The 26772-nt window shown below is 47.2% G+C and overlaps 1 protein-coding gene across 5 annotated transcripts; it reads left to right on the top strand.

Moving 5' to 3' along the window:
* Positions 1-4: 4 nt before the first annotated feature.
* Positions 5-26579, top strand: AARS1 (alanyl-tRNA synthetase 1). 5 transcript variants are annotated; one of them, XM_033843989.2, is made up of 21 exons: positions 5-379; positions 8701-8865; positions 11688-11876; positions 12195-12340; positions 14515-14706; positions 15216-15360; positions 15708-15853; positions 16479-16587; positions 16742-16892; positions 17606-17730; positions 18167-18311; positions 19149-19327; positions 20030-20143; positions 21227-21433; positions 21938-22122; positions 23353-23461; positions 24132-24245; positions 24766-24915; positions 25039-25125; positions 25532-25645; positions 26053-26579. In XM_033843989.2, the coding sequence occupies exons 2-21, from the start codon at positions 8722-8724 to the stop codon at positions 26236-26238; spliced, it is 2937 nt and encodes a 978-aa protein (XP_033699880.1). In that variant the 5' UTR covers positions 5-379; positions 8701-8721; the 3' UTR covers positions 26239-26579. The 5 variants fall into 5 exon arrangements, with proteins under 5 accessions (XP_033699880.1, XP_033699881.1, XP_033699878.1 ...); XM_033843990.2 differs by lacking the exon at positions 5-379 and adding an exon at positions 4934-5041; XM_033843987.2 differs by lacking the exon at positions 5-379 and adding an exon at positions 5047-5181.
* Positions 26580-26772: the final 193 nt, after the last annotated feature.

The raw sequence follows: 26772 nt of genomic DNA, 5'->3' as shown, positions 1-26772 counted from the left end.
CAACAGGGGTAGCCTTTGGGTATTGAGCTTTTTTTCCCCCCTCCCCCCGCCTTGAGCTTTTTAAACCGAGTTGTCAGGCTCCCGCCTTAGGTTGGAAACTCCATAAGGACAGGGCAGTGCTTTCCTTAATCTTGATCTCTAGGGTCTAGCGCATAATAGACACTCACTTGGTGAATAAATAGATGAGGAATGCACATCCCCCCTCCCTGACCCCCAGATCAAACATTTTTATTTTTAATTTATTTTTTAATGAATATTTTATTTATTTTATTTTATTTTTTGGCTGCACTGCACTGCAAGTGGGATCCCAGTTCGACCAGGGGTCGAACCCCTACCCCCCTGCATTGGAAGCGCGGAGTCTTAACCATTGGATCACCAGGCAAGTTCCTATTTTAAATTTATTTTTAATCTTTTTTTTTTGGGCCAGGCTCTGCAACATATGGGATCTTAGTTCCCTGAACCCGTTCTCCCTGCAGTGGATGTGGAGTCTTAACCACTGTTATGCCAAGGGAGTCCCTGTAGATCAAACTTTTTTTTTTTTTTTTTTGTGGTACTTGGGCCTCTCACTGTTGTGGCCTCTCCCGTTGCGGAGCGCAGGCTCTGGACGCGCAGGCTCCGGACGCGCAGGCTAAGCGGCCATGGCTCACGGGCCCAGCCGCTCCGCGGCATGTGGGATCTTCCCGGACCGGGGCACGAACCCGTGTCCCCTGCATCGGCAGGCGGACTCAACCACTGCGCCACCAGGGAACCCCAGATCAAACTTTTTACTCTTTGCCTCTGAACAAATAGGTGAAGAAGCTCATTCTCTAGTTTAGTCCACTGCTACTCCAAGTGTGATCCCCCAGTAATAGAACAGATAACACGTGGGAGCTTATTGGAAATTCAGAATCTCAGGCTTCGCTCCAGACCTACTAAATTGGGATCTGCATTTTAAGATCCTAGTGAGGCAGGAGATAGATGGGCCCCAGGTTAGACATTTACAACTGGCCTCCCGTTTACGTTTCATGAGACAGAAAAAAGTGGGTCAGCCTGGATACTTACAACTAGCCTCCTGTTTGCATTTCCTGAGACAGGAGATAGGTGGGCTGCAGGTTAGGCATTTACAATCAGTCTCCTGCTTGCTCTGAAATAGAAGCAATGACAGGGACAGGGTAAATAGCCAAGCCTTGTCTCTTGTGGATGCCTTAAGATAACAGTCATGGCAAGAGCAAAGAGGGGCAAAACCTTGTTTGAGTAAAGGACCAAGGGATCTCCGCTTCCCCTCACCTTGGGGCAAGGGAGACACTACACATGGGCACAAAGGCTCCTTGGGGGTCAAAAGTCAGGGGACAACTCCAGGCCATGGTGACTCTTGCTTCTCCCAGACAGCTTCACGTCGGGATCCATCTTGACTGAGAGGTGCATGCGCACCTAAGGGGAGGGTCCTGAGACAAATTAGCCAGGGGAGAACAAAACAAGATGATTGGCCTGAAGGAAGACAAAGACCCGGAAAACTGCCCCTTTATAAAGAATTTAAGAATTTCCCAAAGGCGCAACTCTTTCTCTGAGTTCGCCCATGTGTCTTTCTGCATGTACTTTGCTTTTCCAATAAACTTTTTCCTTTTCTCTTTACCTTCTGCCTCCTCGCCTGAATTCATTCTTGACAAGGCAGGCGAGAACTAGGGATCCAAGCCCTAGCCGCTGGCCCCTGTGGTCTAGTGGTTAGGACTCCCGGTCCGGGAACTAAGATCTTGCTTCCAGCTACCAATCGCTGTTAATTGCTGCAAGCTACTGCTTACTGCTGCATGCATCCGAAATCACTAGGTGACTCCTATGGTACTTCATGGGCTGAAAACTCTTCAGTCACCCCCATTTGACCTAATAGCAAATAAATGAACATTCAAAGTTCATTTTATAGATGATAAAAGTAGCTTAGGTGCCATGGAAGAATTAGACTACATCCTTCCAAAACTAAGTATTTTAGCTGTACTATCTTGAGCCCCTGCTATCTTCCTCATGCCCCCAGGTAAGGTTCAACCAGTATTCTACTGCAGAGCAAGCCATGTGTATAGCACTCACTGTTACCTACAGTCCTAAGCAATTAGCCCAGAATAAGTTAGTAGTTTCCTAAAATAGACAATTTGCATGTTGCATTAAGATAGTTTTCCTTCTATTATATAGTTGACACTATCTGCCAGGGAAAAATATTGTAACAGGGAAGAGCCAAATCTGACTACATGTTGGATCTATTTCTTTTACTTTAACCTTTGCTTTCCGCTGCTTTGTTCACTAAAAGGATACCGTCTATACATAGTGGCCTGCCTCAGGGAACCCTGCCCCTGAATGTTAAACTAAAGCGCCTTTTTTCAGGGAAATATCCCAACCCTGTCCACCTGTGGATGGCTGCAAGAAATAAGAAATTAACACAGCCCTGAGGTTGGCCATTGCAGAGGATATTTGCAAAATTTACGGTCTTTTTACTTTACTTCCTCATCTCCTCCCCCTGTCTACTATAAAAGAAACTGGCATCCACACCCCAATAAGTGGTTATTTTGAGACTTTAGTCTGCCATCTTCTCGGTCTTCTGGCTTCCTGGATAAACTTGTATTCCTTGCCTCAACACCTTGTCTCTGATTTACTGGCCTGTTGTGTGGCGAGCAGAGCAAGCTTGGACTCGGTAACAGTATCATAGAGAACTGGGTAATTATCTGAATAATTCATGTAGAAAATTCATTTTTAGAAGAATGTGACTTTTGGACTTCAACAATTTCTCTTCATGTGTACTGAACCAATCACTGGGGAATAAAAAACATTTTTTAATCTATCTTCAATTCTTTTGTTAGTGAAAGTGCTATATTAACAGCAACAACTATGGCAACATAGCTAAGTTATTAAGGCTACAACCAATATTACTTTATTTTGAAAGTACAGTTTGTACAATTTTGGCTCTCCATTTTAAATGTGCAGGTACAAAAGTCTGACCCATTTCTCAGGTTGTTGTGACTAAATATGCTATTTGGGGCCATTTTGTTAAATATCTTTTTTTCTTTTAATTAATTTATTTTTGGCTGCATTGGGTCTTTGTTGCTGCGCGGCTTTCTCTAGTTGCAGAGATCGAGGGCTACTCTTCATTGCGGTGCATAGGCTTCTCATTGCGGTGGCTTCTCTTATTGCGGAGCACGGGCGCTAGGCGCGTGGGCTTAAGTAGTTGTGGCACACGGGGTCAGTAGTTGTGGCTCACGGGCTCTAGAGCATAGGCTCAGTAGTTGTGGCGCATGGGCTTAGTTGCTCCGCGGCATGTGGGATCTTCCCACACCAGGACTCGAAACCATGTCCCCTGCGTTGGCAGGCGGATTCTTAACCACTGCGCCACCAGGGAAGATCTATTTTGGGCCATTTTGGATCAGAACAGTTGTCTCTCTTGGTTTTGACCTTAGCTGTCTTAACCTCTGGGTGCCTAAGTTTCCTCAGCTGTTAATAGCAGGTAATAAAAGTAACTCGTAAGGTTGTTGTGAGGATCAGTGTCTGCTGCATACTAAGTGCTCAGCAAACATTAGGTGTGATGATGATTATTAATGCTTTGCTGTGAATTGGGAAATTAAGTGACTTCTTGCTAGCTTTTGAGCTTGACCTTCTATTTGTGTAGCATGCTCTTTTACATGAAAAGAGTAAAATTTTTCTGAAGTATTGAAACAAAGCAGGACCCTGTGGGGCCGTCCTGGGCACAAAAGCTTTTCTAGGAAATAGGTTTTATTCAGCCTCCTTGACCTTCCCAGAGTTCCAAAGGGCAGATTCAGACAGTTGCTAATCAGGGAAGAGAGGGAATGCAGAAACAAGGGAAGAGCAGTCAAGAAACAATAGTGCAGCCTTGGGGTAGGGTCCTGGTTCCTCCTCAAGGAATATACATATAATATCTTTTAAGTTCTTCTGCAGGAACTAAGGCCCCCCACTCAGGTGGAGGATGGTAACTTCAGGCTGAGCGCAAGATTCCTGGAGCACCACCCTGTTACCTCACCACCAACCAATCAGAAGAAAGTCACACACCCTGCAGCTCTCACCCTAAATTTTACCATAACCCCCCCACCCAAATCATCAGGGAGTTTGGGGTTTTTGAGTATCAGCCACCCGTTCTCCTTGCTTATCCCTGCAATAAACCTTTCTCTGCTCCAAATTCCCACTTTTTGGGTTGTTTGGCCTCACTGTACATCGGGCATATGAACTTGTGTTCCGTAACAATATCTTTAACCCAGTTATGACCAGCAGCACAATTTTATACCCTTGTATTTAGATATACAAGATGATGTAGGTTAATAGTGGAGAGGTTTAGGTTATGGGCTTTGGAGTTGAACAGAAACGGGTTTGAATCTTGGTTCTTTAACTTACTTTTCAGTGTGTACTTAGGCAAGGCAGTTACCTCATCTGTAAAAGGTATGCCAGTTGGCCTGCCTCATACACAGTTTAAAAACTAAACGAAATAATGTAGGAAATGTTTAATAATGCCTCACATATAAACATTAACTATTACTTTTCAAAGGCAAATCGAGGACCAAATGCCAAATTGTCTCTCATAGAGTATGTTATTTTTTCCACACCAAATCCAACAAGGTCTAAAGGACAAGTGTATCCATGAGCACAACGTATCAGAATCTGAGGCCTGCATACCATTCTGCAACTAAAACGAACATAACTAGATACTAAGAGCTCTGACCTCTACCAAACACACGTCACCATTTCCCCCTTATTAATCATGTCAACGACTAGGATTTAGAGTATGGATACTAAAATGTCGGTCCCCAGAAGTCCACATCCTTACTTGTCACGTGACGTGCCCCGTCCCTTCTTTCCCTGCCATTGCATCAGCCGATTTAGACCCGCCTTCCCAGAAACCAACTAATAAGCTGATTCGTGCTCCAGTTGACTGGCATGTCGGATGACCAATAATTTCTCGGAAAGGTAAGGCGCGGCGGGGCACTTTCCATCCGCGCGCTCTGGTTGGACGGGGCGGTGCGTGCTGCCAAGGGCAGTGGTTTGGCGCTGGTACCTCTGCGTGTCTGCGGGACAGGTAACCGTGGCTCCGGGCGCTGGGCTTTGAGGGAGGAGTTAGGAACTGCGACCCTCGGGAGAAGCAGATTGACCTCTGAGAGAGTTCTATGGCGCCGCGATAGCGGCTGTGCTTGGCGTTTGGCCCCTGGGCCAGGCCCTGTGAGTACTCCGGAACGGGGCGCGGGCTGGAGGCGGGGTTGAGGCAGCCGCTTGGCGACACGGCAGCTGGAGAGTGGCCTTTTGTCAGACCCTTGGAGCGCTGGGGGTGGAGTGGCCTCGGGTGGCCTTGCTGAGGACCGAGACCTTGGAAGGATCACTGTTGTCGCTGACCATCCGCCCAAAGCTGAGGTTTTATCTCCCCTGGTTTTAATCCCCTAGGGGCGGGCGGGGTTGCGGGCGGGTAGAGTGGTCAAGACGGGTGGAATCAGGCTGTGAGCCGTTCCCTAAATTCTTAAAATTAGCTAATAACTGATACTAGTCCGGGCCTACCTAGAAGCAATTTCCGTGCTCCATCACGTTTAGCTATTACTTTTTCAGGGTCTGCGTTTCCAGTGTGCTTTAAGTTCATTCGCAGTTCGCTACTAAAGGGTTATTAATTATACCATGAAATACTTAGCAACCACTGTGCTGGATGCTGAGGTCATAACCGTAATGGTGAGCAAAAACCACCAGTCATGATTCTCACTGGGCTGGAACTTACAGCCTGTTGGGGAGATGGACCTCCAGCTGTCAAATGCATGTGCAAATTATGACGGGAGACACCTGGGGCTATCAGACTAAAATAGGAAGAATCTGATTAAGAAGGAGAAGCCTTCCTTAAATAAGTCTCTTTGAAATTGAGATGCCAACAATGAGAAATTAACTAGGAAAAGGCAAAAAGGGAGAATAGGGTAGTCAGCTTACCTGGCAAGTGAAGAGCATGTTGAAAGGTCCAGTGGCTGGAGCCTTAAACCCAAAGGCCAGTGAGATTTAAGGTACTTAAGACCTTTACAGTTCCTGCTGGGAAATGGAATCTGACCTCCTTTGTGCTACCTCTGTATCCAGTATAGCCTTCCTGTGTATTTATATTGAATAAATGAATGAGTGGTGATGGTGACACAGCCTTTAATAGTCCCAGCGTCCATAGGGCCTAACAGCAATATATTGGATCCTTTTACATCATACTGCAGTTATTTCTGTGACTATCTCCCTATTAAGGGCATGAACTCTCTTTCATCTTGGTTCCCAGCATACAGTATGTATTCAGTACGTTGAATGAATAAACAAAGATGGAAAATTCATGTGTCTTTTGGAATGGAATTGCTTATTTTCCTCAGGTAACACATTTAGAGGAGGAGCAATGAACATTCTGAAACAGCTGTGATGTCGCTGCTCAGTCAGGATTAGCACCGTACGTTCATTGTTAACACCATGATTAATATTCATTGAGAGCCATGATGAGAAGGGTCGAGGAAGAATGTGGTGTGACAAACTTTCTAGAAACCGTAGCCTTGACTCCTTAGCGTGAACAGAAAATCCTCAGCTGTGGGGATTTTAGTCAGCTCCTTGGCTCTGTCTGCCAGTGTTTCACCATCTTTTTGCCCAAAGGGCTTTTTGTTTGAGTAATGAGTTGATTGAGTTGTGAATAAATCAATTGAAATTGTGATTAAACATAAATCTAAGAGTCACAGTCTCATCATGTTCGTTGTGTACATCTTTCTTTGTATCTTCCTCCTAGGAAGGAAGAAAACTTTGAGCTAAGTGATGTAAAGTAATAGTATCCAATTTGTTCCAGGTTACAAGTTGCTTCCAGATACAGGATGGCTTTTGGCCTTACACCCCAGGTGGCGTAGGCAGAGTAGATCTTACTTTTTTACAAAAAAGGAAACAAATTTAGGACAAAGTGCCTTTTTATTTAATTGTTTAAAAATTTTTTTGGCCATGCTGTGAGGCATGTGGGATCTCGGTTCCCCCACCAGGGATCGAACCCACGACCCCCGCATTGGAAGCGCAGAGTCTTAACCACTGGACCACCAGGGAAGTCCCAAAGTGACTGTTTTTTTAAAATAAATGTATTTATTTATTTGTTTGTTTTTATTTTTGGCTGCGTTGGGTCTTCATTGCCGCGTGCCAGCTCTCTCTAGTTGAGGCGAGCGGGCGCTACTCTCCGTTGCGGTGCGCGGACCTCTCATCGCAGTGGCCCCTCCCGCTGCGGAGCACGGGCTCTAGGCTCACAGGCTTCAGTAGTTGTGGCTCGCGGGCTCTAGAGTGCAGGCTCAGCAGTTGTGGTGCATGGGCTTAGTTGCTCGGCAGCATGTGGCATCCTTCCGGACCAGGGCTCGAACCCGTGTCCCCTGCATTGGCAGGTGGATTCTTAACCACTGCGCCACCATGGAAGTCCTCAAAGTGACTTTTTAAAGGTTAGAGCTAGGTCTAGAATTCTAGAGACTTTTAGATAATGTTGTGAATGAGATGGTTCCTATTTTTCTAGACACCCAGTGCAACATGGCACTACAACTCCATGCCAGTGATTGGTACCCTCTACCAAGGCCTGTCACTTCTCTCTAACCTGCTTGTCATAGAAGCCGTGTAATATATGTGAAAGAGCTCTGAAACTGTAAAGCTGTTTTATTCCTAATTTCCCTCTCTTCTGATTCCCTCTCTCTTTCACTGGCTCTTGAGCTCTACTTCCTCAGTGTGGCTACAACGTCCTCACTCCCTAGCAGTCAAATAGCTGGGAAGGCAGCAGTTTAGCAGTTGGGTTCTGGAGGAGCTAAGTGGAGGCAGGTACATTCCTGCTACTTGCAGGGCAGTTCCTTGTACAGATGGGCCCATGCCCAGGTCCACTGTTGCCTCCCCTAGATGGTCACGCCAAACCTAGAGGCCCTGGCTTTGGGGATAGTGGAACTTTGCACTGTTCTAGGCATGTGGGTTAAGACAGAGCTGGAAGTGTCCTTAGAGTTCATCTATTATGGCCCCCTTTTGTTGAAGTAATTCCCTTAAGGACTTGGAGCTAGGACTGGAACCTGGGTCTCCTGAGCCTCCCTCATCTCCAGGGGGCTCCTCTGCTAGACTGAACTGTGAGGTTTTATTCCCATTTCTTTTGTGTTTTTTTTAAATTTATTTATTTATTTTTGGCTGTGTTGTGTCTTCGTTGCGGTGTGCTGGCTTCTTACTGCGGTGGCTTCTCTTGTTGCAGAGCTCGGGCTCTAGGCGCGCGGACTTCAGTAGTTGTAGCACAAGGGCTCAGCTGCTCCGTGGCATGTGGGATCCTCCCGGACCAGGGCTCGAACCCGTATTCCCTGCATTGGCAGGCGGACTCTCAACCACTGCGCCACCAGGGAAGCCCTATTCCCATTTCTTAATTCCTGACCTAGGGCTTGGAACAGCGGACGCTCCATACATTTTTGCAGTGAATGAATGCATGAAGAAACTACCTCCTCCGCTTAATGTGTTGGTGTATTGAACAGATTGAGGTTGGCCCGGGAAGGAAGAGCATGTGGGGTTTCTCTCTGCTACTGCAGCAAGTTTTGCTTCGATGATGATTTTAGCCTTGGACATTACAACATAGAGGTTTTAGGATCAAACAGCTTACCCGTGTCTTGCTTTGACATGGCCTGAGAAGCTAGGAGTCTTGTGTAATGTTTACTTATCTTAGTTTCAATTCCCCTAATTTTCTTTCATTTTTCCTCTGGTTAGTTCCGTAGGGTTATTTTCGAGATGGACTCAACCCTAACAGCAAGTGAAATCCGGCAGCGTTTTATAGATTTCTTCAAGAGAAATGAACACACCTATGTTCACTCATCTGCCACCATCCCTTTGGATGATCCCACTTTGCTCTTTGCCAATGCAGGCATGAACCAGGTAAGGGTATTTTCCCTTCCCCTTGGCTTTTTTGTCCACAGAGGCAGCACAGCAGCCCTGGAGTCAGTCAGAATCCCAGTTCTGTCCTTCCTGTGTGATCTTGCAGAATCTACTTTATGTCGTTGAACCTCTGTTTCTTTGTCTGTGAAATGAGGAATAATGATAGTGCCTGCCTTTAGATTGTAGTGAGGAGTAAATAGAATAATGCATTTAAAATGTTTAGTACAGTATTTGAAGTAGGTACTTGAATATTAACTATCATTATTTTTAATTATGATGAGAGACCCCGATACTCATGGATTAAACTTGTATGCCTCTCAAGAAAAATACAGCCTACATCTAGTCTGTAAAGTTTTGCCTTTTTTTTTTTTCTCCTAAGGAAATAGCTGTGCTTTATTAAAATCAGAGGCTGGGTTAATCTTGCTGAGCCCTGAAGAGACTTGTTAGCTCAGCTGTTGTGGTTGTCCTTCATCTTTTCATTGTCCTTGTTTTTTTCTTTATAAAATGTCATTTCTTCAGGATTCTTTTTTTTTTTAAAGGAGCTTTTATTTTATTATTTTTTAATTAATTAATTTATTTATTTTTGGCTGTGTTGGGTCTTCGTTTCTGTGCGAGGGCTTTCTCTAGTTGTGGCAAGCGGGGACCACTCTTCATCGTGGTGCGCGGGCCTCTCAGTATCGCGGCCTCTCTTGTTGCAGAGCACAGGCTCCGGATGCGCAGGCTCAGTAGTTGTGGCTCACGGGCTTAGTTGCTCCGCGGCATGTGGGATCTTCCCAGACCAGGGCTCGAACCCACGTCCCCTGCATTGGCAGGCGGATTCTTAACCACAGCGCCACCAGGGAAGCCCCTCTTCAGGATTCTTTTAAGGCTTTGCTTTCATTCCCATTCTAGGCCATGCACAGTCTTATTTTTTTCTTTAATTAATTAATTAATGTATTTATTTATTTATTTTTGGCTGCGTTGGGTCTTCGTTGCTGCACACGGGCTTTCTCTAGTTGTGGCGAGCATGGGCTTCTCATTGCGGTGGCTTCTCGTTGCAGAGCACGGGCTCTAGGCATGCGACTTCAGTAGTTGTGGCACGTGGGCTTCAATAGTTGTGGCTCACGGGCTCTAGAGCGCAGGCTCAGTAGTTGTGGCGCATGGGCTTAGTTGCTAAGCAGCATGTGGGATCTTCCCGCACCAGGGCTCGAACCTGTGTCCCGTGCATTGGTAGGCGGATTCTCAACCACTGTGCCACCAGGGAAGTCCCATGCACAGTCTTATTGATTTTTTTCTTTTTTTAAACTTCTTTCTTGAAGCTACTGCCACGAATGCCAATTCGGATCTACTGCTGACGAAACTTTATTAGTAGGATTTGTGTTTGGGGCAATTGAACTATAAAAGATATTTAAAAGTTTTATTTTTGGAGACAAGCATTTTCTTGTGAAGTAATGAGAGCATCACAAGTTTATAAAGGTGTTTAAAAGGAGTTTTTCACTATACCTGTGACATTGAAAACTATTTAATTGGCTGGAAGTGGATTCAGGTTAGATGGGGCCCTCAGGACTTTCCTTTGGAGGTTCTTTGGGTGACTGCTTAGCCCGGTGGACCCACCAGCCCTTAGGATGCCCCTCACTGTGGGATAAGTTGACATTTTCTGTTCTCTCAGGTCTCTTCTCTGGCATGGAAAATTAGAGGCACTGGGAACATTTTCCACCTGTATTACATGAACCATGAAATTATAAAAGTGTTTTCAGTTGTGTGAGTCCCATGCATACACCTGGAATTGAGGGCACTAATTTTAGGTGGACTCTTTCAAGGTGGTGAGTTTTCTGGAATACTGAAACAGCTTTGTTCTACTCAGCCATACCTAGGCTTTGTCTTCTCCCACATGAACTGAACGTACTTGGCAGAAGCCATGGAGTCCAAGGTTTATAAACATTCCCTGAATAACAGTAACTAGTAGCCTGCATGTAGCACCTCCTATACACCAGGCATTGCTCTGTGTCTTATGTATATTAACTCATTTAATCCTCACTCTGTGCCATCCTACTGAGGCACTGAAGGCTCAAGTAAACTGCCCAAGCTCACGAAGCTGGTAAATGCTGGAGCATGGATTTGAACCCAGGCAGTCATTTGCTTATGTGCTGTATGCCTCTTAATCAGAAATACCTTGTGTTTTTTGTTTTGCTTTGTTTGTTTTTACATTTTGAATTAGTATTTATTGAGCATCTATTCTTTTCAGGTACTTTTCTAGGTGCTAATAAGTAAGATAGTTTCTGCTTTTAAGGAGTTTACGGTCGAGCGCAGGACTGTACAATGTACTTTCTGCAATGATGGTAATTCTATATCTAATCACACACCAGCCATGTGTGATTATGGAGCTAGTGTGACTTAGTGTGACCAAGTGGTGCTAATTTTTACTCCCTGAACAGGTCTCAAATTTTTTTCTTCCTTATCACCTTTACTACCAAGCCAGCACATTGGTTTTAGAATATGTTCTTCCAGAAAGATGGTATAAGCCCTGACTGCAGAGACTTGAGAGGAAACACAGGTTTCACTGCATCAACCTTGACTGTTATCCCAGATCTGGCAGGGCTTTCCTTTGTGCAGTTGGTGTTACTGGCAGTGGTGGAGACCGTTGGAGAACTAGGACCAGGGAGGAGCTGCTCCAAGACAGGCTGCCTCTGCTGCAGCACACACCTGCCTCTGATAAGTTTCTGTATTGCAGGCTAATCAAATCCGGAAATGAATAGTCTATGTGTGTTCTCTTCCTGCCAGCCTGTAAACACCTGATATATCTGCAGCTCTTTAAAAGTTGAAATGTTCCCTTTCTTTTTTAGTTCAAACCCATCTTTCTGAATACTGTTGACCCATCTCACCCTATGGCAAAGCTGAGCAGAGCTGCCAATACCCAGAAATGCATCCGGGCTGGGGGCAAACACAATGACCTGGACGATGTGGGCAAGGATGTCTATCATCACACCTTCTTTGAGATGTTGGGCTCCTGGTCTTTTGGAGATTACTTCAAGGTAAGTTCAAAGAGGAGATCTCTGAGCAAAGATCAAAGGAATTTTGAGCAAAACAGTCATTTCTACTGAGGGAAGTGGGTTCTAACTTTGATGGTTTCATGATACAAAATATCATCTAGGAGATTCAGAAGTGAAGGACATTTATCAATTCTAAGACTTCTTGGAAGCAGTACCTGTAATTTTATGATTTCAGTTTGCATGTGGATTTCTTGTATAAATTTGACTGTTTATGGTGAAGATACTGTATTGGACCTCTCCTACTCATATTAAATAGATTCTGGTTTGGTCATATTCCACATCTTTTTGATCGTTTTGTAGGAATTGGCATGTAAGATGGCTCTAGAACTTCTCACCCAAGAGTTTGGCATTCCAGTTGAAAGACTCTACGTTACTTACTTCGGGGGGGATGAAGCAGCCAGCTTAGAACCAGACCTGGAGTGCAAACAGATCTGGCACAACTTGGGGTAAGAATGTAGCTCGCATGTGGAGCGTATGAGTACGGAGGAATAAAATGGTTCCTACACTCAGTGCCAGAGTGGGGTCTTAGGACTTGGGGTGCATTGCCATTTCCTATTTTGGGGTGTGTATGTGGAGGTGGAGGTGACTGGGAGTAATTATCCTTTGGTGCATCCTTTGCTTCTTAGTAGGTTTACTTGATCATTCTGTCGTTGAAAGCCAACATAAAGAGTCTCGTGTTTTTTTGTTTGTTTGTTTGTTTGTTTTGCGGTACGCGGGCCTCTCACCGTTGTGGCCTCTCCCGTTGCGGAGCACAGGCTCTGGATGTGCAGGTTCAGCGGCCATGGCTCACGGGCCCAGCCGCTCTGCGGCATGTGGGATCTTCCTGGACCGGGGCACGAACCTGTGTCCCCTGCATCGGCAGGCAGACTCTCAACCACTGTGCCACCAGGGAAGCCCTCTCATTTTTTTTTTGCTTTTTATATATTTTTAGAAATTGTACATAGAGTGCATATGTTGTGAAATTTCAAACTATATGGAAATGTAAAAAATAGGAAATGGAAGATCCCTAACATTAGTCCTTGTTAATAGTTTGATACCCCATATAGAGTCTTTCAGGCCTTTTTTCGTATTTCTGTAGCCCTGTGTGTATGTGTGTGTCTTTTTCAACAGAGTGTATTGATATGAAACAGTTTATTTCTTATAGAAATGTAATAGCATCAAACAGGTCTAGGACAAAGGAAGTTGTGGGGGGTTTTTTTGTTTTGTTTTGTTTTTTGCGGTACGCGGACCTCCCACTGTTGTGGCCTCTCCAGTTGCGGAGCACAGGCTCCAGACGCGCAGGCTCAGCAGCCATGGCTCGGGCCCAGCCACTCCGCGGCATGTGGGATCTTCCCGGACCGGGGCATGAACCCGTGTCCCCTGCATCGGCAGGCGGACTGTCAACCACTGCACCACCAGGGAAGCCCCGTGGGTTGTTTTTTTTTAATGTAATATAATTCTAATATAAAATCACATAGCATAAAAGGTAACATGATAGATGAGCAATATGTGTTCTGGGCTTAGAACATAATAGAATTTATGAAGCTCTGTATCAAGAGGAATCTGATTGTGGAGTGATGTTCCCCTGTAGATAACAAGAATGCCCATGATGTCCTTGTCTCATTTTCTTGTTTTTTTTACTTAAACTCTCTTGTCATTTAGTGTGTAGCTTTTTATATACTTAAGCACTCCTACTTCTCCTTTATTTTTAATTTTTTTTAAAATTACTTTTACTCAGGGTATATTGTTTCAATCCAGCTTCCCCTTGTACTTGGTCTGAAATCCCTCTTTGGTTAGACTCTATAGTCTAAATGTACTTGGATGTTTTGAGTAGTAACACATGTGAAACTTAAAATACTAATCTTGACTTTTTGAATCCTGTTTTACTTGGCTTGTATATATCTGTACTTTGATTTCAAACAAGCATAATCTTTTTTGAGTGCTCTGTTATCTAGCAACTCTCAGCAGAGTCAATATTTTGGAAATGTTTTAACCTTAAATTCTTTTTAGTATCATTTTAAGGTAAAAGACAGATGACTAAATAGGGGCATAGAGAGGTGACTTTAAATGATCAGCTGCTTTTTTCCAACACTTATACTGTCATAATATAATTGTTTTCATTTATAAAAATGAAGGAACATTTGCAAAGAAACGTGCAAAGAAATTTGTTTAAATTCTGGTCGGGAATTCCCTGGCGGTCCAGTGGTTAGGACTGCGCACTTCCACTGCAGGGGACACGGGTTCCATCCCTGATCAGGGAACTAAGATCCCACAAGCCGGGCAGCCAATAGATAGATAGATAGACAGACAGACAGACAGACAGATAGGTAAATTCTGGTCATATTCAGCATAAACGTTTTCATTTTTATGTGTTCCTGTCTAGACTTTATCTGCATCTTTGCATGTTTTTATTTATTTATGATCACAGCATATGTGCATTTTGTATTCTGTTGTAGTCACTCTTGAAAAGAATCATGTTCTGCTGCTTTATCAGGATTTGAATGCAGACTCAGCACTAGTAATTGCCAAAGAGTGAGCCTTCTTTCTAGAAATGCATAAGGATCTCCTTTTTTGGCAGATGCAAGTCTGTGCAGAATCCTGTCACTAGCTATAAATGGGCTTATCTTCCCGCTCTCTGCAGGCTGGATGACAGCAAAATCCTCCCAGGCAACATGAAGGATAACTTCTGGGAGATGGGTGACACGGGCCCTTGTGGTCCCTGCAGTGAGATCCACTACGACCGGATTGGTGGTCGGGATGCGGCGCACCTCGTCAACCAGGATGACCCCAATGTGCTAGAGATCTGGAACCTTGTGTTCATCCAGTATAACAGGTGGTCTTGGGGTCCTGATCTGTTCCTGCTAAGAGCAGCACCTTTCCTCAAGCTGCGTAGAGCGAGAGGAACTCGGCGCATGGCTGTCTTCTCATCCTCGCCTTTGGGGATAGTGGAGCAGTGCTAAAGGCATCATGGAATCTTGTGGACATTTGTTCAATTTTATTTCTCAGGTTTTCCCTCTGATCTCTGGGACAGGGCTGGGCCTATTCTTCTATAAACTAGTTTTATTCCACATACTACCTGCTTAAGGGCTATTCCTATAATGTCATTTTTGCTGTAATTTGAACTGCTGTTTTAAAGCTCATTTCCTTGAAGCTTGCCTCACTCTTTAATGAACCCCAGAGTATTTCTTCCCGTTCTCCCTTCACACCCCACCTCCCACCAAAACAGGCAGAGGCAAATGGCAAATAGTCACAGCCTGCAAACTGCAAAGTGAGTTCTGCCCAGCAGGGAGAGGTGGCAGCCTGAGTCCGTGTTTCATCCTCCTCTTTCTCTGGATCTTGCAGGGAAACCGATGGCATTCTGAAACCTCTTCCGAAGAAAAGCATTGACACAGGGATGGGCCTGGAGCGACTAGTGTCTGTGCTGCAGAATAAAATGTCCAACTATGACACTGACCTTTTTGTCCCTTACTTTGAAGCCATTCAGAAGGTACTGGTCCTATTGCAGACTTCTGTGGAGGTTTCCAGGCTGGACCCTTAGTACTGTCAAAGATAAAACAATCATATGCTTTGCCGGGTGAGGGTACCTGTGACCATCTACCAACTTCACTGTTAATAACACAGGGGTCTAAGCACAGGGCACTGTATTTTATTGTGTGCAGGGGCCTAGCTGGGGGCTCTTCACTCTTGCTCCTGTTACCTTTTTTGGGGTTATAGGATCTGGCAAGAGGTCATCCTTTCGATTTATGCCCCGTCAGGCCTCTCTGAACCTCCTAGGGTGAGGCAACACTAGAAGGGCTGCTTCCTGATGAGCTGCCTCCTGGTTTTCATCTGTAGGGCACAGGTGCTCGGCCATACACTGGGAAGGTTGGTGCTGAGGATGCTGATGGGATCGACATGGCCTACCGGGTGCTGGCCGACCACGCTCGGACCATCACCGTGGCCCTGGCTGATGGTGGCCGACCTGACAACACAGGGCGGGGGTAAGTGTGTTACACGTGGGGCAGGGTGAGGACTGACACTGTTGAGTTTTATGGCTCTCCGTGGAACTTAACACCGTACTTCATTATTGTTTGTCTTCTAGGTAGTTGGAGGGATCCTTTTATTTTTTTTAGGGATAAAGGGAGTTTCAGCTCACTTTGAAGAGTTTACTATATTAAAGATGATGATAAGGATTGTATTTAGGGTTGTCTGATAAGATATTGGCAGGGGCAGGGGAGATACTGATGAACCCCAGGCAATTTCATTACTGACAGCCGGGACCTGGAATTGGATTGTGGGCATCAAGTTGGCTGTCTGGTCTGTACTTCTTGCCTTCATCTCTGGTTCAGCAGAACAAGCTTGGAAAATAAACCAAGGTTACCCCAGGTTATCCTTGATGCATCTTTCTGGATATATTACTGAGTTTTATGCTGGAATTAATGTTAATGACTTTGGGGGAATGCAAAAAAAAAAGAAAAGAAAAAGCAGGCTTAGGATAAAAGAAAGAATCTGAAAGAGAAAGACAAAAAATTGGTCATGTTGCTTGGGTAGAATTCCAAAGGACCCACTACCAAACGCTCGGCTGGGAATGTTGTCTAGCAGGAAACTGGGTTCTGCCTCTTATAGGTATGTGTTGAGACGGATTCTCCGCCGGGCTGTTCGATACTCCCATGAGAAACTCAACGCCAGCAGGGGTTTCTTTGCTACATTAGCAGATGTTGTTGTGCAGTCCCTGGTAGGTGTATTTCCTGTTCACCTCTTCTGTACTGAAGCACATACCTTAAAAGGTGTAGAGTGGGAGATATCACACTGTTAATGAGAATTTTTAGAGGAGTCATAGTATAGTCCCTGCCTTCATTGGGCTCATATCTGTGTCTCCCATTTACCAGGGAGATGCATTTCCTGAGCTAAAGAAGGACCCAGATATGGTGAAGGACATCATTAATGAAGAAGAAGTGCAATTTCTCAAGACGCTCAGCAGAGGGCGTCGCATCCTGGACAGGAAAATTCAGAGCCTGGGAGACAGCAAAACCATTCCCGGTAAGGACCGGTTTGTTCCTTTCTTCAATAGCCTGGTTCATCTTTCTGGAAGAGGCAAGCCCTTTCTCACAAACTGACAGTGGACTCCTGTGTCTCCAAAGGCTGAGCATAGCTTGGTTAGACCGCTTTTGGTGTAAAATGGGGTTTATAGTAAGATTATAAAAGTAACATATTATTATGGCAAAGTATTCAAACAGTACAGAAGTAACAAGTGAAAATCCTCTTTCCCAAACTCATTTCTCAGAAGTCACAACTCTTTGGAGTTTCTTGTATAACTATTCAGGACTTTTCTGTATTTGCATACAAACGTATATAGGGGTGTGTGCACGTGTGCAAGCAAAAAATGGGAACGAGTAGTATATAGTGTTTTACAACTTTAATTTTTTACCAGACAGGAAAATTAATTCCAGAAGTTTTTACTTTTTATGGAAGTATAATATAATGTGCAAGGTGAAAGCCTGATGAATTTCCACAAACTGAACACACTTGTGTTCAGATTAAGAAACAGAACTTTTCCAGGGACCTCTTGTGCTTCCCCCAGGTTGACTGCAAAAGATTTGATGGATTTTCTGACAAATAGACAGAACCATTACTAACTTGCCTGGCTCTTTAATCCCTCCTGTCACTGCCAGTGTCCTCCTGGGAAGGGGTTGGGATGGAAAGGAAGGGGGGCCATCCCTGTCATTCTTACGTGATTCCTTTGTGCTGTGTAGGGGACACTGCTTGGCTCCTCTATGACACCTATGGGTTTCCAGTGGATCTTACTGGACTGATTGCTGAAGAGAAGGGCCTGGTGGTAGATATGGATGGCTTTGAAGAGGAGAGGAAGCTGGCTCAGGTAAAGCATTTGGGGAGTGAGCAAGAAACTCAGCCCCAGTCAAGGCAGGACTTGGCTGCAAGGCAAGAAAGAATTTCCTTCCATTAAAGTCTTTGAAATTCTGTTTTTCCCAAGACAGTGAGTCTCAAGTGGGGGCAGTTTGCCCCCCTTTCCCCAAGGGATATTAGGCAGTAGCGTATAAAGGTAGTTTTTGGTTTTCACAACTGGGGATGGATGCTACTGGCCTGTGGTGGGTAGAGGCCAGGAATGCTGCTCAACCTCCTTCAGGGGACAGCCTCCCAGAACAAGAGTTACCTGGCCCCAAATGTCAGTAGTGCTGAGGTCAAAAAACTCTGTTCTAGAGCTTTACATTGGGCATAGTTTAGCAATTTCAAGTCCTTCAGAGTGCTTTTTCTTTGATATTAAGGTAACTTATGCTTATTTCTCTTACTGGCAGCTGAAATCACAGGGCAAGGGAGCTGGTGGGGAAGACCTCATTATGCTGGACATTTATGCTATTGAAGAGCTCCGGGAAAAGGGTCTGGAGGCAACAGATGATTCCCCAAAGTATAATTACCATTCGGACTCCAGTGGGAGCTACGGTATGTTAGTGTGCTCATCTGGGGTGGTTTTCAAGCAATGAGTCTCAAGATTAGGAACCCAGGATATCCATGGTAGCCTTGCCTGCAGTGCTGTGTAGTCATGCTGTGTAATTTTATACTCAGAGAGACCCTTGGTGATTGACTTTCTATTTATTTTGGAATAATTATAGGTTCACAGGAAGTTCTAAAAGAAATTTACCAGGAGATTCCTTGTACCTTATACCCAGTTTTCCCTAATTGCAACATCTTGCAGGAAATAAGGAAAATGACATTGATTTATAAAATTCCCTGTGGCTGTTGAATTTTGCATCGGGATAGTAGCATTCTAAAGTTAAGACAACTCAAAAGAAGTATACTGGTGTTACATGTTTTTGCTTTTTTGCTCCAGCAGAGATACCTAAATCTATGTAAGGAAGCCCACAAAAGGAATACATTCCTTATGAATTGACCTTGGAGTAGGGAATTTATTACTACTCTTAAATACCTACTAATCAAATTCATCAGGTTTCTGTTCAGTAGCTCACAGTTAGGGTGACCATCTGTCCCATTTTCCCAGAATTGTCCCAGTGTTGACACTGAAATTGTCCCAGTGTTTTCCTCACACCTTGGGAAATCCCCTGGTCCCAAGCAAACCGGGACAGTTGGTCACCCCTACTGAGTATTATATTCTCCAGTAGAAAACCAGCATGTTAAGCCCTTTTGTGGAGTCTAATAGGCTTCTTCCAACATGAAATTAGACAATTAGGACCTAAGGAGAGTTTGAGAAATAGAATCCGATAAAAGCCAGCTAAGAATGTGTGAATGAAGTCATCAACCGTGTTTTCCCCTTGTATGCAGTGTTTGAGAGTGCAGTGGCTACAGTGATGGCTCTGCGCAGGGACAAGATGTTTGTGGAGGAAGTGTCCACGGGCCAGGAGTGTGGAGTGGTGCTGGACAAGACCTGTTTCTATGCCGAGCAAGGAGGGCAGATCTACGACGAAGGCTACCTGGTGAAGGTCGATGACAGCAGTGAAGACGTGAGCCAACAGTTCTTCTTCATCAGTGGGGAGCGGGGGCCCAGCAAAGGGCCGGGCCTGGGCGCCGGGCAGCTGCTCTGGCTTCTTGGTGCTCCCAGCCCTGAGGGGCAGACACCACCGATCTTTGGGTCGTGTTCTGTGGTCAGTGTTTCTGAAGCCGAGGGAGCTGCTTCTTGTACTGTGTTGCTTTCATCACCGTTAGGTCCCCTTGTAGCAGGATCCTTGCAGCCAGGCTGCTTAGGTTGATCCCTGGTTCCTCCAGGCTTTCCTTGTAAATAAGGAGAGATAGCTCCCTGGAGGGCAGACATCCTTGTAGAAGATGTGGCCTGTAGCTCAGCCACTGCTGTCTCTGTGGTCTTGGATGAGTTACCTTGTCTCGGGCTTGAGCTTCCTTACAATGGCTTTAATTCTCTAAGATGCTCCTTAATGGAGAGAGTGTGTGTGTGTCTGTGTCTATGTATATATACACATGTATTACATATTTAAAGTGTTGTGTGTTTGTAATGATAAATATTTATATAGTGGTCCATATATATATATATATGTGTGTATATATAATGGTATTAATGGTATGTGTGTATAGTACATAAAGGGAGAATTCATATTTATGTCCATTTATATATATTTATATATATACATATATACACACACATATGTATTTGGATTTATTTATGTATTGGTCTCCTCCTTGACTCCTCTTAGAAAACTGAGTTTACGGTGAAGAACGCTCAGGTCCGAGGAGGGTATGTCCTGCACGTAGGAACAATCTATGGCAGCCTGAAAGTGGGGGATCAGGTCCGGCTGTTTATTGATGAGGTGAGTTTGAGTTGCTTTAGGCTGGTTAGTAATCATCTTTCCTTCCCCTTTTAAAAAAAATGTCAGCTTTATCGAGGCATACCTGGCATGTAGAATTACAAGAGTTGTTTTAAAGTGTACATCATAGTGATTTGATGCAGGTTGTGAGAGGAATTCATCTCCTCCTCTGGCTTTCAATTGGTCCATCATTACTGTCCCTCCTAAGTGAAATTATAAGTAGATGATTGCGTGTAAGGTGCAGAAGTAAATTTTGAGGGATGTCACTGAGAGTTAAATCTGTTCCCAAGTTAGACCACAGTGATTTCAGTTGAGATCCTATAGCTTCCTTTTCACGGATGGCCTTTCTCCAGCTTAACCTCAAATACTTCTTCAGGAGCCAAGGATCCTGTGTTAAGAAATAGGTTCTGCTGCACGTGCCAGAGCTCCAAAATAATAGTAGCATAAAACAAGACGGAAGTGTGTTTGTCACCTGAAAGTCTGAGCTGATGCAGAGGCCCTCCCCACAAAGTCACAGGGCCTTGCTCTTCCTTGCTTTTGTTCCACCATCATTCCTGGGGTGTTGCCCTTGCTTTCATGGTCCAAGAAGGTAGCTATGAGATCCATTTTCTAGGCCAGGCGTTGGTGGACTTTTTTTTGTGAAGTGCTAGATAGTAAATATTTTTGGTTTTCTGAACCATACTGTCTCCATCACAGCTACTCGACTCTGCGGTTGTGGCACAAAAGCACCGTAGGCAATACGTAAACACACAGGTGTGGCTATGTTCCAATAAACCTAGATATAAAAATGGATTGCAGGACGGGTTCGGCCCACAGGCCATAACTTGCCAACTCCTGTTCTAGACAGTGGGAAAGAGGAAGGGGAGGGTGTGTTCCTTTAAGGGTACACATCACTTCTGCTCACAGCCCACTGACCAGAATTTAGTTACATGGCCACAGTTAGCGGCATGGGAAGCTGTAGGCTTTATTCTGGGCAGCCATGGGTCCAGCTAAAAACTCTAGTACTTGGGAAGAAGAGAGCAGGTGCTGGGGGCCGAGCAGCAGTCCGCTGCAGACCTCTCCACCAGCCTGCTCTGCCCTTTATAGCCCCGACGGAGGCCTGTCATGAGCAACCACACAGCCACCCACATCCTGAACTTCGCCCTGCGTTCCGTGCTTGGGGAGGCTGACCAGAGAGGCTCCCTGGTTGCTCCTGACCGCCTTAGGTTTGACTTCACCGCCAAGGGAGCCATGTCCACCCAACAGATCAAGAAGGCCGAGGAGATTGCAAACGAGATGATTGAAGCAGCCAAGGTGGGTTGCGTTACATGTGAGCTCTTGGGTCATGAACTCCACTCCTTCCTGCACCATCGCTTTCTATGTATGGAGCCGCCCCCGCCCAGATGCTCTCACTGTCGAGCCATAGTCTGTCCGGTGAACACATTTGTTCAAAGCAGTGATTCTTAACTGTGCTGGGTAGGAGGCAGTGCTGGTGTTCAGTGGGGGACCTCAGGGAGGTCTTTGGTCCGCCCCTTCTTTAGGACAACCAGAGCTCTTTTAGTTAAATCTGTTTTACATACAGCACGTCCATTTAAGGTTTGGTTCACTGTTCAACAAAGTAGTTGGAAATTCCTATTTTGAGCCCCTTGACTTTACACATGGGGCTTTATTTTGGGAGGCTCAGGGCACGTGATGGGCAGAACCGAGATCAGAAACCCAGAGCCATGCCTGCAAGACTGCACTCTCCCTGCTGCTTCCTACTGCACCTTCAGAGAAGATCTTTTCCCAGCTTTTTTTCTTATCTTCTTTCCGTGGCAGCCCGTCTACACCCAGGATTGTCCTCTGGCAGCAGCTAAAGCCATCCAGGGCCTGCGGGCTGTGTTTGATGAGACCTATCCTGACCCTGTGCGAGTCGTCTCTATTGGGGTCCCGGTGTCTGAGCTGTTGGATGACCCCTCCGGTCCTGCTGGCTCGCTCACTTCTGTTGAGTTCTGTGGGGGAACGTGAGTACCTCAGGGGGAGCAGTGAGTGGACCTGCCTTTTGTTAATTTGCGTTACCCTCGGAAGGTGTGGGTAATAGGCTAGACCAGCTCTCACTTGTCTAAGGATGAAACAGAGTCCTCAGAAATGCAGGTGCCAAACAGCATTCCCAGGAATCAGCATCTGCGTGCTCCCATCAGACCCCTCCGTGTCTGACGCTGACATTTACTGGGTGTGTGATGAAACGTTCTTCCCAGGAGGGAAGGTGAAAAATGTCATCCTAACACTTACAGCTGCTTGCTCTTGTTCCCTGGACGGATGATGACAGAAGGCCTGGGAATTCATGATTCCGCAAGGCGCTGGAGCTTCTGATCTGGTCCTAGCCCCTTTTCGTTCCCAGGGCCTCACATAGTTCCCTTTGCAGGCTTGAGTAGCATCTGTGGAATTAACCTCATCGTCTCAGAGCCCCTGAGTCAAGCCCCACGGTAGACCTGGCTCAGTTTGGCTGTGGGCAGCCACGTGTTTCTGCCAACTTGGAGTCCTCCATAGCCCTTGGGGTCTTTCTGGGACTGTCTGGTGGCCTGGGAAGTTCCTGCCTGCCAAGAAATCAGGGGGAAAAAGACATTCTTAAGGCCATGATAGAGCCCATCCAGGGCCTCCTGTGAGCCTCCGGCAGGCAGAGAGCAGGTGGGTGCATGGAGGATGGGGTAGGGATCTGGGAGATCACATTCCAGGCCTCCCTCTGTCCAGTAGAATTGGGCCTTCAAATGAGTCCCACCTCTGCCTTGATACCTCTCTCCATGACACTCTAGAGCACTGGAAACAGCTTTCGGAGACTTTACATCATCCTTGCGGAGTGGCTGAGAGTAAATGAGCGTTTGAGGTTCTCTGAGCCCCTGGGGTTGTCTGAGGTGCTGTGGTAAGACTTGAGAGGGAATCCACAGATACTCTCAGGCTGTTGAGCAGGGACAGACGGCAGCAGTGTGGTGAGGGAGAACTACCCACATTTCATGCGTGAGAAAACTGAGGCTCAGGAACGTGGCGCCTCGCTCAGTGTCGGCCCCAGCCAGGCCTTCCCTGACTGCCTGCCCCTTCCAGGCCACAGCTGCGTTCTGAAATAAACACGAAGGGCCTTTGCTCATCATCCCTTTGAGGGAGCTTCCCTGGGAGCGACTACCACTTAGGGCTCCTGCCTGCCAGCCAAGGGCTCCTGGGTGCTGTGAGGACCATGAACTTTGCCTTCTGCCATTCAGGCATCTGCAGAATTCGAGTCACGCGGGAGCTTTTGTGATTGTGAGTGAAGAAGCTATTGCCAAGGGCATCCGGAGGATTGTTGCTGTCACAGGTGCCGAAGCCCAGAAGGTGAGCAGGTCAGGCTGGTTTGTGGCTTACTTGAACAAGGCAAGCGGGGCCCAATCTGTGGATCCACAGTGCCGATGGTCATGTGGCCACTGCGGTCAGAATCGGAGGTACAGCACTCCCTCCAGGGTGTCCTCCCGTTACCCCTCCTGGCGGAAGAAAGCCAGCACCGCACAAAACGTTCTAGCTATCTTACATTTAATCTTTTAAAATATAGGTAGATTCTGCCATAAGATGTCTGTGTCTAGGAGGGTAGGCCATAGTTTTGCTGTGGCTTCTGTGCCCCCAGCACTTAGCCACATCTCCCTTGGGGTATGTACCCAGTTTGAGACGCATGGAGTACGGGGACAGTTGCTCTGGGGGTGGGGACTGTAGCTCACGCCTGACGTGTGCCGAGGCTTGAGGAGTGATGATTTCATAGGTGGGAAGGGCTCCTGGCTCATGAGTTCTCTGTCACCCCCTGAACCTGAGTTCCGCTGGCCAGGTGTGTGAGGAGGGTGCTCCTTTCTGGGGCATGAGGCTGCAAACACTTGCCCCTGAAGGAAGAGAAAGTTCTGGTGTTCTGGGGGTGTGTTGTTCCATAGCCTGCCATTGGTGTCTGCCACCGTTCACAGAGTCGTGAAGCTGAAAGTTGCCTGACCCACAGTTTACAACTCTGATTGCCTCCTCCCAGGCGCTCAGGAAAGCAGAGAGCTTGAAGAAATCTCTCTCTGTCGCGGAGGCCAAAGTGAAGGCCCAGACTGCGCCAAATAAGGACGTGCAGAGGGAGATCGCGGACCTCGGTGAGGTAGGGGTGGCCTCCCTCCTCAGGTCCTGGTTCTCGGTGCAGTGGGCCTTTGGACTGACTTCGGATGTCCGGCAACCTTGCCAAGGGAGCTTCCCGGATCCTGGCCTCCGGACCCCTGGAACCAGCTGCTGCCCCCATTGCCGATGGCAGGGCAGCCCCTTCTGAGCACTAGTGGGCACCGGTGTTGAGGGGGGTGGGAGAGGCACTGTGGGAGCCCACTGTCTCCAGGTCTCCTGGTGTTTGTTAACATTCGGGGGCTTCCCATTAGCCCATCACGGGCTGTGTTCACTGCCGTGGGGGGACCAGGTCTAACAGGGTCCCAGCTCTCTTAATTCTGCCCCTTTCTCTCCAGCCCTGCTCCTTACAACTCATGCAGTTGCTCATAAAGTGACTCGTCTCAAGGCCAGTGGATTCCTTTTTGTTCTTGTGTTCTCTCTCCTTCTGGACACTGGTTGGGGGACTCTGGTGTCAGAAGCCAGAAGGGTGGGGTGGGCTCACATCCTCGCTCCTCGTGGCCCAGCTCCCAGGGGAGTTCCTGTTCTGGTTCCAGGCTCTGGCCACCGCAGTCATCCCTCAGTGGCAGAAGGATGAATTCCGGGAGAATCTCAAATCCCTGAAGAAAATCATGGATGACCTAGACCGGGCTAACAAAGCCGATGTCCAAAAGCGGGTGAGTCCTGGCAGTGCAGGAGCCGGGAGGATTTACCCAGCAAAGGCTGTGCAGACTGCTCTCTGGGTTTCGGAGTCTGAGCCTTTGACCTGAGGCCTCTCCTCTGGACTCCCTTCCTTGCAGGTGCTGGAGAAGACAAAGCAGCTCATTGACAGCAGCCCCAACCAGCCCCTTGTCATCCTGGAGATGGAGAGCGGCGCCTCGGCCAAGGCAAGCCGGGGTTGGGGCTCCATGGCACCACCCTGTGCCTGTCTGCTGCTTGTCTCCTCCTCTCGGGGTCTCAGCCTTCTGGTGGCTGAAGTGGGAGCCTTGTGGCTCTAAGCAGAGTAGTTGCCTGACGGCCCACTCTCTGGGACTGAGGTTGGGCTGAGCCATGGAGAGAGCTGGTGGCTGGAGAGCTGTGGCTCCTCGAGGTGGAAGGCGAAGCTCCGAGCCAGAGCGTGGGCGAGGCCCTGTGCTTAGTCCTCCATCCAGGCCCCCGGGACCAGCACCTGCTCTTAGAAGGGGGGAGGGAGTGGGAGCTCTCTGAGAACTGAGCTCTGCTGACCCGCTGCACTTGTGGAGAGCGTGGCCCCCTTCCCCAGGGCCATGGCCTGATGCCAGGTTCTCCCCACAGGCCCTGAACGAAGCCTTGAAGCTCTTCAAGACGCATTCCCCTGAGACGTCTGCCATGCTCTTCACAGTGGATAATGAGGCTGGCAAGATCACATGCTTGTGTCAAGTCCCCCAGGTCAGAGTGCCCTACAGTCTTGCTCACAGCAGCTCTGTGCCAGTGGCCATAGCTTTTCTCAGGGAGCTTGGTTCTTCTTACACCTGTTTGCCAAGACCCATGTGTGTTTGTGCAACCCCTGTTAGAAGTGGCCGTTTTCCTGCTCACCTGTTTGTCACCTCCCCAGCACGCCTTCCCCTCAGGCTCTCCCCTCCCTGGTGGATATATTTAACCGTGCTGGCTTTGCTGCTTGGTAGGCCTCGCCCTGGCTGTCATACCCACAGTAGGATCTCTCTTAGCTTTGGCAGCATCACCCAGGGCAGGATTGGGTGTCAGGCTCCCCCATCCTTTTTCCATCCCACCCCTCTCCTTGTCTCCCTCAATCCCATCCTCTGTCCTGACCCCCACTTCTCCTTCCTGTCTTCTAGAATGCAGCCAACCGGGGCCTGAAAGCCAGTGAGTGGGTGCAACAGGTGTCAGGTCTGATGGATGGCAAAGGTGGTGGCAAAGATGTGTCCGCTCAGGCCACAGGCAAGAACGTGGGCTGCCTGCAGGAGGCGCTGCAGCTGGCCGCCACCTTTGCCCAGCTCCACCTGGGAGATGTGAAGAACTGAGGGGGAAGGGCGGCTACCACGAGGAGGCATCTCCCCCGCACCCAGATGGATCCGTCCAGCCAGGAGCGCTCCATCCCCCACAAGGACATTCTAATCTTGGGACCTTTAAACAGCCCCATCTGTCCTCCTAACCCAGCAGTAACTGGAACTTAGCCTGGGAGCCAGCCTGTGACTCAATTCCCATGTTACGCTTCTGCCCCGAGCACATCAGCGCCATCTGTCTAGAACCACTACCCCAGGATTGTGTCTGTAGAGTTCTCTGCAGACCCAAGGCTCTGGGCCTGCAGGGAGGAATCGTTTTTGCTGCAGAGAATAAAAGGACCATGTGCAATACTCGATAATGCCGTGTGATTTCTTATCTTCTCCTTCCCTCTCTTCCCCACCCCCCCACCCCATGGGTGCCCCCAGGGTGACAGCCCGTGGCTCCCTAGGTGTCTGTAGAATAAATGCTGTGGCTCCAGCTGGCTTCTGGTCGCAGTCCTTGCCGAGTCTCGCCCCCAGACCCCTGAAGTTCGGGAATAATGGCCGCTGGAT

Source organism: Tursiops truncatus, chromosome 19, assembly GCF_011762595.2.
Source record: "Tursiops truncatus isolate mTurTru1 chromosome 19, mTurTru1.mat.Y, whole genome shotgun sequence".
NCBI classification, from domain to species: Eukaryota; Metazoa; Chordata; class Mammalia; order Artiodactyla; family Delphinidae; genus Tursiops; species Tursiops truncatus.
Note: the sequence above shows the minus strand (reverse complement) of the source record. Positions and strands in the feature narration are given on the sequence as shown.